This window comes from Trichechus manatus, unplaced genomic scaffold (assembly GCF_000243295.1).
Source record: "Trichechus manatus latirostris isolate Lorelei unplaced genomic scaffold, TriManLat1.0 scaffold00096, whole genome shotgun sequence".
NCBI lineage: Eukaryota > Metazoa > Chordata > Mammalia > Sirenia > Trichechidae > Trichechus > Trichechus manatus.
The window spans coordinates 10,538,085-10,551,864 of record NW_004444032.1 but is presented as its reverse complement, the minus strand read 5'-3'; the positions used below and the strand labels follow the sequence as shown (position 1 = coordinate 10,551,864).

The following is a 13,780-nucleotide window of genomic DNA, read 5'->3' as shown; positions in this document are numbered from 1 at the left end:
AGAACACCAAAGACACAAGGAAAATATTAGCCCAAGAGACAGAAAGGGCCACATAAACCAGAGACTCCATCAGCCTGAGACCAGAAAAACTAGCTGGTGCCCGGCTACCACCAATGACTGCCCTGATGGGGAACACAACAGAGAATCCCTGACAGAGCAGGAGAAAAGTGGGGTGCAGAACTCAAATTCTAGTAAAAAGACCAGACTTAAGGGTCTGAGTGAGACTGGAGGGACCCCAGAAGACATGGCCCCCAGACTCTCTGTTAGCCCAGAACTGAAACCATTCCCGAAGTCAGCTCTTCAGACAAAGATTAGACTGGACTATGGGACATAAAATGATACTCATGAAGAGAGTGCTTCTTAGTTCAAGTAGATACATGAGACTAAATGGGCAGCTCCTGTCCAGAGGTGAGATGAGAAGGCAGAGAGGGTCAGGAGCTGGTTTAATGGACATGGGAAATCTGGGGTGGAAAGGAGGAGTGTGCTGTCACAGTATAGGGAGAGCAACTAGGGTCACAAAGCAATGTGTGTATAAATTTTTGGATGAGAAACTGACTTGAACTGTAAACTTTCACTTAAACCACAATTTAAAAAAAAAAAAAAAACTGCTCCATAGGGTTTTCTTGGTTGTAATCTTTATGGAAGCAGATCACCAGGCCTTTCTTCCTCAGTGCCACTGGGTGAGTTTGAACCACCAACCTTTAGGTTAGTACCAAAAAAACCAAACCCGTTGCCATTGAGTCGATTCCGACTCATAGGGACCCTATAGGACAGAGTAGAACCGCCTCATAGGGTTTCCAAGGAGCAGCTGGTGGATTCGAACTGCCAACCTTTTGGTTAGCCACCGAATGCTTAACCACTGCACCACCAGGGCTTCCTTAGGTTAGTAGTCAAGCACAAAGCATTTGCACCACTCAGGGACCTTCAGAGAAGAGGGTGGAGATGAATTCTGAGCTAGGACAACATTTCTCAATTTGGGGTTGAACAACATATTTTTGGGAGGTGTTTGGGTTCAATAAAAATGTTTATGTTCTGTGCTTTCATTTTTCCAATTCCAAAGATAAAACTTTTTTTTTTCAGTGAGAATTCTCAATTGAAAGACATGTTCAAAGAATGAGATTTTAGTTTTCTAATGTAAATGTTTCAAATGCTGGTTGAGAAAATTTATCAGAGGTCTTATAGAAGATTGTTTTCCTTTAAAGGGGTTCATAGTTTATCCAGGAGTCCAGGTGGTGCAGTAATTAAGAGCTCAGCTGCTAACCAAAAAGGTTGGCAGTTCAAATCCACCAGCTGCTCCTTGGAAATCCTGTGGGGCAGTTCTCCTCTGTCCTATACGGTCGCTATGAGTCGGAATTAACTTGATGGCAGTGGGTTATATAGTTTATCCAACTCTGGGATCAGTGACCTAGGTGGCAGACTACACACACCAGATGATTTTTGTTTTATTGGAAGAGTTAAGCAGTTACCTAACTTTGACCCTAGTTTGCGTTATGAAGAGATTAAACCTTTCTAAACTCAGAGTACAAGCTGGACGTATTACTAATATTACCTAATGGGTGGTGTCATTGCTTAGAAAGCTTTGTTCTCCTATTGGAAATGGGAAGCAGCATGGTGGGATAGTCCTGGATCACACGTCAGGAGGTCAACCTCTAACCCCAACAGACTGTGTCACTTTTCTATAAAACGAGACAAGGGGACTAGATAATTAATCACCAGCGTTACTTCAGCTCTAGATTTCTTTGATTATAACAGTAAAGTATGGTGCCACATTGTATTTATTCCCTGAAAGCCTTCTTAACTAAAAATCATTTTCACTAGGACTCATTTATTTCTGTTCTTTTCATTGCTATCCTCCACCACTGAGCACTGAAGGTGCAGGAGGGGATGCATTTGAAGGAAAATCAGTCAACACTCAGCATTCTGCCTATTATCTACTACCACCCAGGAAGTGAGAAATTAAACTACAGAATCCCAAACTCCCAGAGCTTAGTGTAAATCACCCAGATATAAAGGAAATGCTTACTCAGAGGGACATGGTGGTGGTTTTTCTAAAGTTTCAAATGAAAGAGATATTTGTTCACTCAAGTTCGAGTAAATCAAATAGAAACATAAAAACTGTCTGTTTTTATGTTTTCAGTGTTATAAATGTATTTAATGAACAAAATCACAGCCTGTTACTAGGTCTACCATGATAAGAATGATTCTTACAGTAAGCCCTCTGAACACTCAAAGGTCTCCAGTACGAGAACTAAGGGTAGAAGACCTGTTTGTAGACACGTAGCAAAGAGGAAAGCCTGCTGCATACACATCAGTTGGAAACACCAAGCCACAGCTGCCTTTTCATAGAAGTAATGCTATACCATTTCTCTAATGAATCCCCTCCTACTCTTATGGAAAGATATACATAAAGTATGCCCCCATTGCCTCACCCTTACTTGGAATATCATAGCTATGGTCTCAGGGGTCAGAGGGACCCAGAAGAGGTTTGTCCTGGGATTTCACTATGTAGCTAAGAGAGAACCTTCTGGAGTGACCTGCAGTCCACATTCTGCATAAAGCCTATCTTCAACCCAATTTTTTTCCTCCATCGTAGGGGCATGAGTGAAGACATCGCATCCTCGTTTATGCCTTTTCTTGTGAATGCACAACAGGATATTTTAAAAGAAATTTTGGAATATGGAATGTGGACAAACAATGATAGTAATTCGTGAAAGTCTAATGTGTATTATGATGTATTGTGTGCTGTGTGTGAGTCTGTCTTTGGGTACCTTTAGATTGCTATCCCTAAGATGCCATGTGTCTTCTTTTCCAGGTATTTTCCATGCACAGGTCTTTTGTTTTTATCTCTTCCTTTACCTCTTCTTCTGTGAATATCACTGCCTGTTAACTGTCCCTTTACTTCTCTTCTCTCTTTCTCTCAACTACCTCTTTTTACTAGCCATAATATAAAGCTAGAAGAATCTTTAAAATAATTTTTGTACAAATTAACTCAAACTTTGTTCCCTCTTACTAATTTGAAAAGAGAGTGAGTAGGGTATTTTATGTTCCTTCCAAGAATTACACTTTATTGATATGGTCCTCTCCCTTCTCCCCCACTGTATCATTAGAATCTCAAGACAAACATTTCTTCACCCTGACACCAGGGAAAGCAAACTATCCTCAAACTCATGGTCTGCCCTCTCTTCTCCTCTCTTCATGCTCCTTCCTTCCCCACCATGAATATTTCATCTCTCCTAGAGTGTACTTTTAGAGGAGCCCTGGTGGTGTAGTGGTTAAGAGCTACAGCTGCTAACCAAAAGCTCAGCAGTTTAAAGCCACCAGCTGCTCCTTGGAAACCCTATGGGGCAGTTCTACTCTGTCCTATAGGGTTGCTATGAGTCAGGATCAACTCAGTGGCAATGGATTTAAAGTGTACTTTTATAGAAATTAAAATCTGTTCCTTAACTTTTCCCAACTACCAATAACCAACATGTCTGCTATGACCACGCCCTACCCGTTCCACCACCCCACACACACACACACACACACACACACACACACACACAAAATCCTTTAAAAAAAAAAATCAATCATTACAGTACACTAAGGGAGCCCTGGTGGTGCAGCGGTTAAACACTGGGCTGCTAACTGAAGGAGGTTCAAACCCATCAGCCATAAAAACACCCATTGGAGAGCAATGTGGTAGTCTGCTTCTGTAAGGATTGTTGTTGTTAGGTGCCATCAAGTAGGTTCCACTTCATAGCGACTTTATGCACAAAAGAACGAAACGCTGCCCAGTCCTGTGCCATCCTCACAATCATTGCTGTGTTTGAGCCCATTGTTGCAGCCACTGTGTCAAGATGACAGCCTTAGAAACGCTGTGAGGCAGTTCTAGTCTGTCCTGTATGGTCGCTATGAATCGGACTTGACTCAATGGCACAAAACAACAACAACGTGATGCCCGGAGCACAGAACACCAAAATACGCTAACGGTTACTCAGGCATTAGTCCCGCATGTAGTGTAGAACCTGTTCTTATTGGCCCTTTTCCTACATGTGCTACCCACTCAATCTTAGCCTGACTAGTTACACCCTGGGGATATATCTGACTTGCTTTGGGAGGGGACTGGGTCCTGGGACCCAGAACAGAACTTAGAAACTGCTGCCATTTAACTTTTTGTTAACTCACACTGGATAGATGATTCACAACCGTTTTCACTGCATTGAGAGCTCCAGTCTTTCAGATGTGGTCCTCGGGCCTGGTTGGCTGATTGACCCTCCAGGAGACATGGCATTGCTTGTCCCATCAACAAGGAAAACATGACTGCCTCCATCTCTTCTGTCAAAATAATGACCTTCTTCTGGAAGGTATGAAACTAAAGCCCTCCAGAGCAAGATAATGATGACTTACTAGAAATTATTCCCTTTGAAATCATCTTGTATTTTCTATCCTAGTTATAATTTGGCTAATTGCTTAATAATTCTGTTTAAATGTTTCCATTTCTGCAAGCGTCAATTCATGAGACCTACTTTTTCTGGTTGAAAATCCCTTTTCTTCTCTAAGTAGCCTCTGCCTCTTTCTCCTGTTCGCACTTTTTGCCTGAGCAACATTCTGATGACATAGATAGCATCCCTTCAAAAACGTGTTGAACAGATCAAGGTGTCGTTCTCTGTGTTCTAAAGCCCGAGCACTGTAATCTGTGTTGTTGAAACAGTCTCTGTGATTGGCAAAGACCTAAGACTGAGTCTTTAAAAAGCCAGTTTCCCTGCCAGATAAATGAAGCTGTGATCCCTGGCAGTCCTGACCAGCTTCCACAGTGGGGGGTGCTGCTTGGGCATAATGGGAGGCTGCGTGAGGAAGGAAAGCCAAGCCGGGCCCAGACTCCAGACGCCTCCAGCCCAACTTGGAGCTACTCAGCTTGAGGAGAATTCAACTCCAGGGTACATTTACATGTGAAAATATTATCCAGATTAAAACCCTGCTCCAAAAAAGATCAGTGGTTGTCAGGGCCTCAGGGGGTGGGGGAAGGGATAAATAGGTGGAACACAGGGCATTTTTAGGGCATTGAAACTACTACTCTGTATGATACTGTAATGGTAGGCACATCACATTATGTATTTGTTAAAATCCATAGGACTGTACAACATAAACTGTGAACCCTAATGGAAACTACAGACTTTAGTTAATAATAGTGTGTCAGTATTGGTTCATCAGTTGTAAGGAATGTACCATATGAATGCAAGATGTTAGCAATAGGAGAAAGAGTGTGCACGGGGAAGGGAGTATATAGGGTACTTTCCGCACAATTTTTCTGTCAACCAAAAACTGCTCTAAAAAATAAAGTCTATTAAAAAAATTTTTTTAAAAAACTTGCTCATAGCAGATGTCATCTGAGAGCAATGTTGTGGGTACCTCAGGTATATGCCCACACTCACACATACTGTAGCTCAAAGCTGGGCATCATTGTTACGTCTGTTACCTGCAGAAGTAGCCTGTGACTCACCCTTTCTGGCAAAGGTCAATTAGGCTAAACCCTGTTGCCATTAAGTCACTTCCGACTCATAGCAACCTTATAGGACAGAGTAGAACTGCCCTATAGGGTTTCCAGTGAGCGGCTGGTGGATTCGACTTGCCGACCTTTTGGTTAGCAGCCAAGTTCTTAACCACTGCGCCACCAGGGCTCCTCAGTTAGGCTAGGCTACCAAATAGATTGTGATATGTTCCTTGTGACTTCTCTGTTGTATATTTTACCAGAGGTCAGTGGTGGTTCAGTGGTAGAATTCTCACCCTTCTGTGTGGAAAACCAGGGTTCGAATTCTGGACAATGCCCCTCAAGTGCAGCCACCATCCGTCTGTCAGTGGAGGCTTGCGTGTGGCTGTGACGCTGCGCAGGTTTCAGTGGAGCTTCCAGAGTAAGACAGACTAGGACGAAAGGCCTGGGGATCTACTTCCAAACATCAGCCAGTGAAAATTCTATAGATCGTAACAGTCCGATCCCATTGTTCACGGGGTTGCCATGAGTCTGGGTCAATGCGACAGCAGCTAACAACAACAATGATATATTCCTCCAACTAGAAACTTCTAATGTTGCTTTTTATTTTTCATTTGAAAGGCTGTTTCTGGCACTCAACTTTCTGACTTTAAATAATTAAGTTGCCCACATCTTAAAGGGGCCCAACACAATCCTTCATCCCTTTGAAAAAGTGAGGCAGGGCATGAGGAGAGCCAGCCAGAGTGACAGACGGGAGGACTAGACCTTCCATCCTGAAAACCTTCTTGAGCGGAGATGAGTAGGAAGTGACATAGGTAACAACCAAAAGAGAGAAGTAAGAAGAGAGTCAAAAGGGAAGCAGGAAATGAGGGGATATAAAATCAGATAAGAGGCATTGGAAGGGAAGGAATTGGGTGCTTATGGGGCAGAAATAGAGGGCAGCCCATTTAATTTGCATTTCATGGAAGCTATATGTCTTTCAGTAAGACTTGTCTCAATAGGCCCATTTACATGTACAAATGCACCACTCAGGTGAGGAGAGCAGTATTCACTTTAAAGGGAAATGAAGAACTAACTGGATACTGGTACTGGCTAACTAGGGGTTGGGAATGTGGTCAGCAAAGGCAGACTCATCCCAAGGTCATCCACGGGGCATCTTACTTGCAGATTCCTTTTAAGCTAAGGTATCACCCCCACTAAGTGTCCCATTCTGCCCTGCTTGATCCCATTATCCCACCAGATGAGGTCAAAACTGATAAAACAGTTCTGGGAATAAAATGAAGGAATGAAGTTTGTCCTCCTACATAATTCACCAGTTGGTACTCACCCCCACTCCCATCCTTGCACTGAGCACCTTTCAGCAATTCTGTGTGTCAGGCACTGGGTAGAAGCAATTTAGAAAGTGCAAGGTGACATCAGTCCACCCAGCAACACGTGACAATGTGTACATCGCCCTGAAGTGTGCAGTGTAAACCAGGCTTTAGGGTTCTAATCGATCTGTGTACGCACAGTTGATTTTTATTTATCTTTCTTAAAAAGCTACTCTGAATTCCTTTGGGGCAATCCAGAATTTGAAATAATGCCCTCATATGAAAAGAGTTACAATGACACATGGAACTATTGCTCAACGTGTGCATTCCTAACTTTGGCTTTTTCCCGTGAATGTTCTGGTTTCTCCTATTGCTTTTCTTATTGAACACCTAAAAAACAAATCTCTCTGAGTCCTTGGCTTTCTATAAACTCTTCTCTAGTCTGTGTGGTATTGTCCGAAGAAGCCAAAGATAAAAATGGTAATAACAATGATTTCTAACACTTAGATAATGCTTAGTATTGAATAGGACAGTTCTAAATGTTCCACATGTATTAATCCATTCTATCCTCACCACAACCTTATGAGGTAAGTGCTAGTGTTAGACCCACTTCACAGATGAAGAAACTGAGACTCAGAAAGATATGACACTTGCCAGAGTCACACAGCTAATCAGGGGTAGAACCAAGATTTGAACCCAGACAGTCAGGCTCTCAAGATTCTGCTCTTAATCACTGTGTCACCACATTTGTCTCTCTGCACACAATGAGAATGCCCAAGAATAATGTTTCTTTTTAATCTTTAAAAATAAAATGTGAGCTCTTAATTTATTTTACCTTTAACCATTCTGTTTTTCCCTCCCAAACTCTCAGATGATGGAAATGCTTAAAGCAAACTAAGGTAGTGTGAGACCAAACCATGTAAGTCTGAGCATGGCTGCTTGTGGGTTCAGCTGTGTTTTGTGCGCTTCTGCCTACCGCCCTGCATGTTTTCTCCGCTGTTCTCTGATTCCCGCTTTCAGCGCTTGGCGCTTGGCCCGCATGAACCATCACTTTTAAGCCATAGGTCTTATGTCTTTGTTGCTGGTTTTATATCTGTGCTTCCCTCTCCCACAATCCCCAGCCCACAAGGAAGAGCCAAAGCCCTTGCTGCTGTCAGCCTGGCGCCTCCCCAGGAAGGAGCTGGGGATCCTGGGGAATTGCATTTGGTTATTGTCCTCTGACAATGAGTTCTCAGATTGTCAGCTTTTAGAATTCTAGGCATGGGTTCTTGCTGCAACCTGCTACTCCTTAGTGTGGAAACAGGACGCGTGGCCTTCCCCACACAGGCCATGGTCACCCACAGCACGCCTTTGATTTGCAGCGTTCTCCTTCTGGGGCCCCCCGTCTTAAATGGACTGACGTTCTGTGAGTCTTTGTAGGAGTGGATGCTATGTGAAAATAAATACCACAGTGCCAAGGAACCACACTAAATGAGCTATGGAGAGAAGTGGTGATCTTCTAATTTACTTATTTCTCTATGTATATATGTATATGACGGACACACGTGCATATACTGAACAAAATGTGATTATGTAGGAAAAGAATAGTGGCACTTAAGCCAGATATTGCCTAGATTAGCCTTTTATTGCATACACACACACATGCACACATACAATTACTTCTGGTGTTCCTTAATTCTACATAAGCTGTATTTCCACTTTGACTAATTTCAATATGTGATAAACTTGATATAAAAAATAAAGTGGGGAGGAAGTATTCGTGCCTAAGACTATACTTGGAACATTTAAAATATGGTCCTATCTTGCTGTACAAACTTTCCCCAACCCATCCATGGTTTCAGGGTTGGAGCTGTCTCTTGTTCTCAGTCTCCTGGAGTCTTGATCGTGTGTTGAATGAAAATTAGAGGAAGTTTTCAAGGTAGTTGTCAGAAATGACAATAATTTAAAGTTGAAGGGGCTCTCATAAGATGTGACTGAGCACTACCCAAGCCCCTGCAGGTTTGAGACCCTGTCAACCAATCGTTTAGACACATACAGAATTCTGGAGCTGGAGGAACCTTCGAGATGGATCATTTGCTCCATGCCCCTTAATTCACAGAAGATGACTGAAGCCTCAAGAGGGAAGTAACTTGCCCAAGATGGGGCAGAGACTGGATTAAAACTCATTTCTTCTCTTTCCATTAAAGCATTTGAGAGACATAGTGTCCCAGCTCATTTCTCTCTTGGAGAGAACCCTGGAAACAGTGAAAGAAACTGAAGGGGCCTACATCCCAAGAAAGGACACTGGGCCCCAGTCCTGCTCTGCCACTGGGGCAGAATGAGGTTGGGGAAGTTACTGGGCCTCTCTGGACCTCAGGCTCTTCATCTGTAAAATGAGTCTGAGAACAGCTAATTTCAAAAAGTCCATGATGCTAAGTTTGCTCGTTAACCTCAGACTTTTTCATGCAGTTTCCTCCCAGCGATATTCAATTCCCACTATAGAATTATGGAAAACGTTATAATCAGGCTGTGCAAATGGGGACAGGCCACAAGATCAGGAACTATATGACTCTTAGTTACTAACTGAAAAAGAACAAGGGCAGGAAGGAGAAGGTGCAGATAAGAAGCGAGTAACCTGTTCCCCTTAAGCGGAGCTATCAATCTGAGGTTAAAAAAAACAATTCCATAGGGTCGATTCTGACTTATTGTGACCCCATGTGTGTCAGAGTAGAACTGTGTTCCATCGAGTTTTCAATGGCTGATTTTTTAGAAGTAGATTGCCAAGACTTTCTTCCAAAGCCTGTCTAGGTGGACTCAAGCATTCAATCATCTGGTTAGCAGCTGAGCATGTTAACAGTTTGCTCCACCCAGGGCCAACTCAAATATGCCGATTCTGGGATTATGCATTTCGAGGTTATCTAGCTGGTATCTGCTTCTCTTCTTCCCAAAACACCACTGATTAGAGCTCTGGAACTTAGTTAAGGAGACCCATAGGTGAACAAGGTTACGTTTTCTCCTTTTCAGTGTATTGCTTACTGGATTAACAGGGCCAGAGAAGTCCCTGAGGCAGTCAGAGAATAATTTGAAAGCCAATGAAGCAAGAATAGAGACCCACACATGCCAGCTTCCAACATAGTTGTTAGATTCATCCCTTGTTTACAAAAAATTATGGAAATACAGATACTAACCAAATCCGCAATGTGATTTTACCAGAGCTTTCTTTTTCCATGGTAAATCCATGGTATTCTTATGTGAATCTTTTTGAAGTAAAATACCATCATTTGATTTAACATTTTGGCCAGTTATGGTTTCCCCATATCAAGTCTGATTTAAAACATAGATTTTTATTTTTTTTAAAGCAACTTTTTCCAGAATGGCCCATCTGGTCTGTAGCAGCCTTCCCTGGAGGTGACACTGATTCAGAGTTGGATGGGAGGGGCAGGACAGGATACGGAGGGGTAGGGGCAATGCAGGGTGGGGATAATTACAGAGGCAGACAATTCCCAGTGCACTTCTTAGGTTCTAATGCTGCTGGGAAAAAATATAGCTCTGCAAAGAACTGTGGCCTCAGAAAGTGTTACTGGGGCAGAAATTCTGCCCCAGAATTTTGGCAGAGAAGGGGCTTACCCACTACCACAGAGTCCATTCCGACTCATAGCAACCCTATAGGACAGAGTAGAACTGCCCCCAGAGGGTTTCCTAGACGGTAAACCTTTACGAAAGCAGACTGCCACATGTTTCTCCTGGTGGTACCAGTGGCTGGTACATTCGAACCACTGACCTTTTGGTTAGCAGCCAAGCACTTTAACCACTGCACCACCAGGGCTCCCTGAGAAGGGGCTTAGAGGCAGCAAATCTGGCTGGAAGGGTTGTGCTAGAGGACTCTTAAAGCTGCATTTGTATGGTACTTCACATAAGATTGAAAAATGTCAATTGACCATGACGATCAGAGGGACTGGCTATTGGAAATTATGGGGTGGGGGAACCCTCAGGCCTCTCCTTGGCAACCCTTCTTGGCAACGATCACTGCCCTGACATTACCATTCTTCCTCCAGCAACAACTGTTGCACTGTTTGAAGAGGAAAATGGCATCCTTGGGCAACCACTGAAGACTAGTCGTTCCACTGAGGATGCTGGGCAGGAGGCAGAGGTCACGAAGCTTCTCACCTTGCTTTTCCCCTTGCCCAAGTCCCCTGAACAACAGGCCAACCAGCTGGGGAATTTTTCAGACTTTTCCCAGGTCCTGGCCTCTTTTTCCCAGGACAATCATTGTCCTGCTGAGACCTCTAGTGACCAAATTGGTAATTGCAGGTGCCGAGGAAGAGGAGAAACCAGAGTCCTGCAGGTTGCCCTTGAACCACAGCCACACAAGTCCATGGTGGCCTGTGGAGGCCTCAGCCTGTTATGCTTTCTAGGTGGAAGAAAGGGAGCATCTGTGGCCTGGGACCGCTGAAATATCAGCCTGGAGGCCTGTCACTATGTGAATAAGCCCAACTGGCTTTCTAGAGATGGTTTCTCCCTGGTTAGCTATGCTAGTGGGACTCTGCCTCTTTTTACACTTCAGGCTATTCCAACTTAGTTCTGGCATCTACTAGAAACTAGACTTGGCCAATCCTTCACTTCTTGTCCTAGAGAATACCTAAAAAAAAAAAAAAAACAGTTGCCATCAAATCAATTCCAACTCATGGTGACCCCATGTGTGCAGAGCAGAACTGCCTTCCATAGGGTTTTCAAGGTTGTGACCTTCCAAAAGCAGATCTTCTGAGGTGCCTCTGGGTGAGTTCTAACTTTCGGTTAAAAGTCAAGCGCTTAACCATTCACACCACCCAGAGAATTCTAGAGAAGACTTATAACCCCATTTTTACCTGTAACCAAATGAGCTCTTGAGAGTCCGAAGAGCCGGCCACCAGGAGCCTGGTTATCTGACAGAGAAACACACCAATCCAGATTTGCTCCCTGAGGGCCTGCACAGACCAGCCTGGCTCCTGGGATCAGGATGACCCTGCACTATTTCCCCAGACACTCCCCTCTGAGAGATAAAAATCAAGTTGCTACCACCACTGCTTCCAACACTCTGTTCCTGAGAGCATCCTGAGAACACAGCAGGATGCAAATAAGTCACACCTGATGTCCCAAGACTGCATTTTCTTTTTTCTAAACCAGTCGTTCTCAAAGTGTGGTCCCTAAACCAGCAGCATCAGCATCACCTGAAACTTGTTACAAATGCACATTCTCAGGCCCCACTGGCACCCTGGTGGCCCACTGGGTAAGCGTCCAGCTGCCAACTAAAAGGTCAGCAGTTCGAATCCACCAGCCGCTCCTTGGAAACACTATGGGGCGGTTCTGCTCTGTCCTATGGGGTCACTATGAAATCAAATCTATGGCGATGGGTTTGGTTTGTTTGTTTACTGAGCCCTACTGAGCCTGAGGCTCTGAGGGAGGAGCCCAGCACAGACTTAGGTGATTACGAGCCCTCAGGTGATTCTCAAATCTCAGTATACATAAGATTAAAAACTCTCACCTTACTTTGAATGTAGATTCTGACACCTTACCACAGAGATGCAGTAGTTCTGCAGGTAGAAGAAGAGGAGTGTACAGAAATCTGTCTTTTTAACAATCATTTCATGTAATTCTGATGCGGGAGGTCCACAGACCACAATTTTGAGAAAGGCTGCTCTAGAAAAGGCAAGGCTGTCTTCTCTAGCACAGTTTAGCTTCCTATCTTGAATTACAGTTAAATATTGTTCTCATAAGGAGCCCTGGTGTGCAACAGTTAAGCACTCTGCTGTTAACAGAAAGGTCAGTGGTTCAAACCCACCAGCCACTCTGCAGAAGAAAAGACCTGACAATCTGTGCCCCTAAAGATTACAACCTAGGAAATCACGGTCTTTGAGTTGTTCAATGGCACACGTTGTTCTCATGGAGTCTCTGGGTGGTGCAAATGGTGTGCTCTACTGCTAACTAAAAGGTTGGAAGTTGGAGTCCACCTAGAGGTACCTCAGAAGAAAGGCCTGGTGATCTACTTCTGGAAAATCAGCTATTGAAAACCCTACGGTTCTACTCTGACACACATGGGGTCGGCAGGAATTGGAATCTACTCAGTGGCAACCGTTTTTTGTTTGTTGTTTGTTTCTTTTATCTTGCTGGTTGTGAAAAAGGTCTCACTAAGTATGTCAGAGTACTCCAGGGGGTCACATTGTTTCTTTGACAAATTAGCTTTTGCTGCTGCTGTGAGGGAAATCTCAGTGGAGCCTGTAGCATATTCCAAAAATGAAATCTTTCCTGGAAAGAGAAATTAATTACTAGAAGAACAGAAAGAACAGGAAGCCCACAGCTGGCTGTTTCCTGAGCATGGGGAGGGGTCTTCTGTGAGTCTGGCTCTCTGGGGCACGCTTCACAGAGAAGCTGTATGTCACACTAACCTTTGAGTCCATCTAGCCTGAGTCCATCAGGTAGCAAGTTGTCCTTTCTTCTCCATTCTCAAACAGTTAGAGATCTGATAGTGTTTTCCCAACAGAACCCAAGAGGATAGTTGATAATAATACTGCTGAAAAAAAGAGTTTTCAAAACTTCAAGTTGTGAGTGCGCTTGGCTTATGTTGTTGTGTTGTTGGGTGCCATCAAGTCGATTCCAACTCATAGCAACCCCATGTGACAGAGTAGAACTGCCCTTTAGGGTTTTCTAGGCTGTAATCTTTACCAAAGCAGATCGCCAGATCCTTTTCCCACAGAGCTGCTGGGTGGGTTTGAACTGCCAACCTTTTGGTTAGCAGCTGAGTGCGTAACCATTGTGCCACTGGGGCTCTTACTTGGCTTACTGTATTTGATCATCCTGAAAAAATTAGAATTCATATTTGTGAAGTCTTGTGACTGGAAAGTCTCAACTCTCTCAAAGCACTTAGGGATCACACAAGAAGATAAAAGAGGTAGTAGACCATTCCAGGCTTGGGGGGCAGGGATCTGGGGGTGGATAGTTTTTATGGAACTGCAAATACTATTTGGCAATTCTCCATTTTCCAAAT

The 13,780-nt window shown here is 43.8% G+C and overlaps 1 protein-coding gene across 2 annotated transcripts in view; it reads left to right on the top strand.

Moving 5' to 3' along the window:
- LHFPL3 (LHFPL tetraspan subfamily member 3) overlaps positions 1-13,780 on the top strand; it is a 502,517-nt gene that overhangs the window by 435,035 nt on the left and 53,702 nt on the right. The window contains exon 3 of one of the 2 annotated variants that reach the window (XM_004382616.1): positions 7,652-7,699. The exons of the other annotated variant lie outside the window; for it this stretch is intronic. Coding sequence (XP_004382673.1) covers positions 7,652-7,668 — 17 coding nt within the window. The 3' untranslated portion in view covers positions 7,669-7,699. The remainder of the gene's footprint in view (positions 1-7,651; positions 7,700-13,780) is intronic. 2 annotated transcript variants of the gene reach the window in all.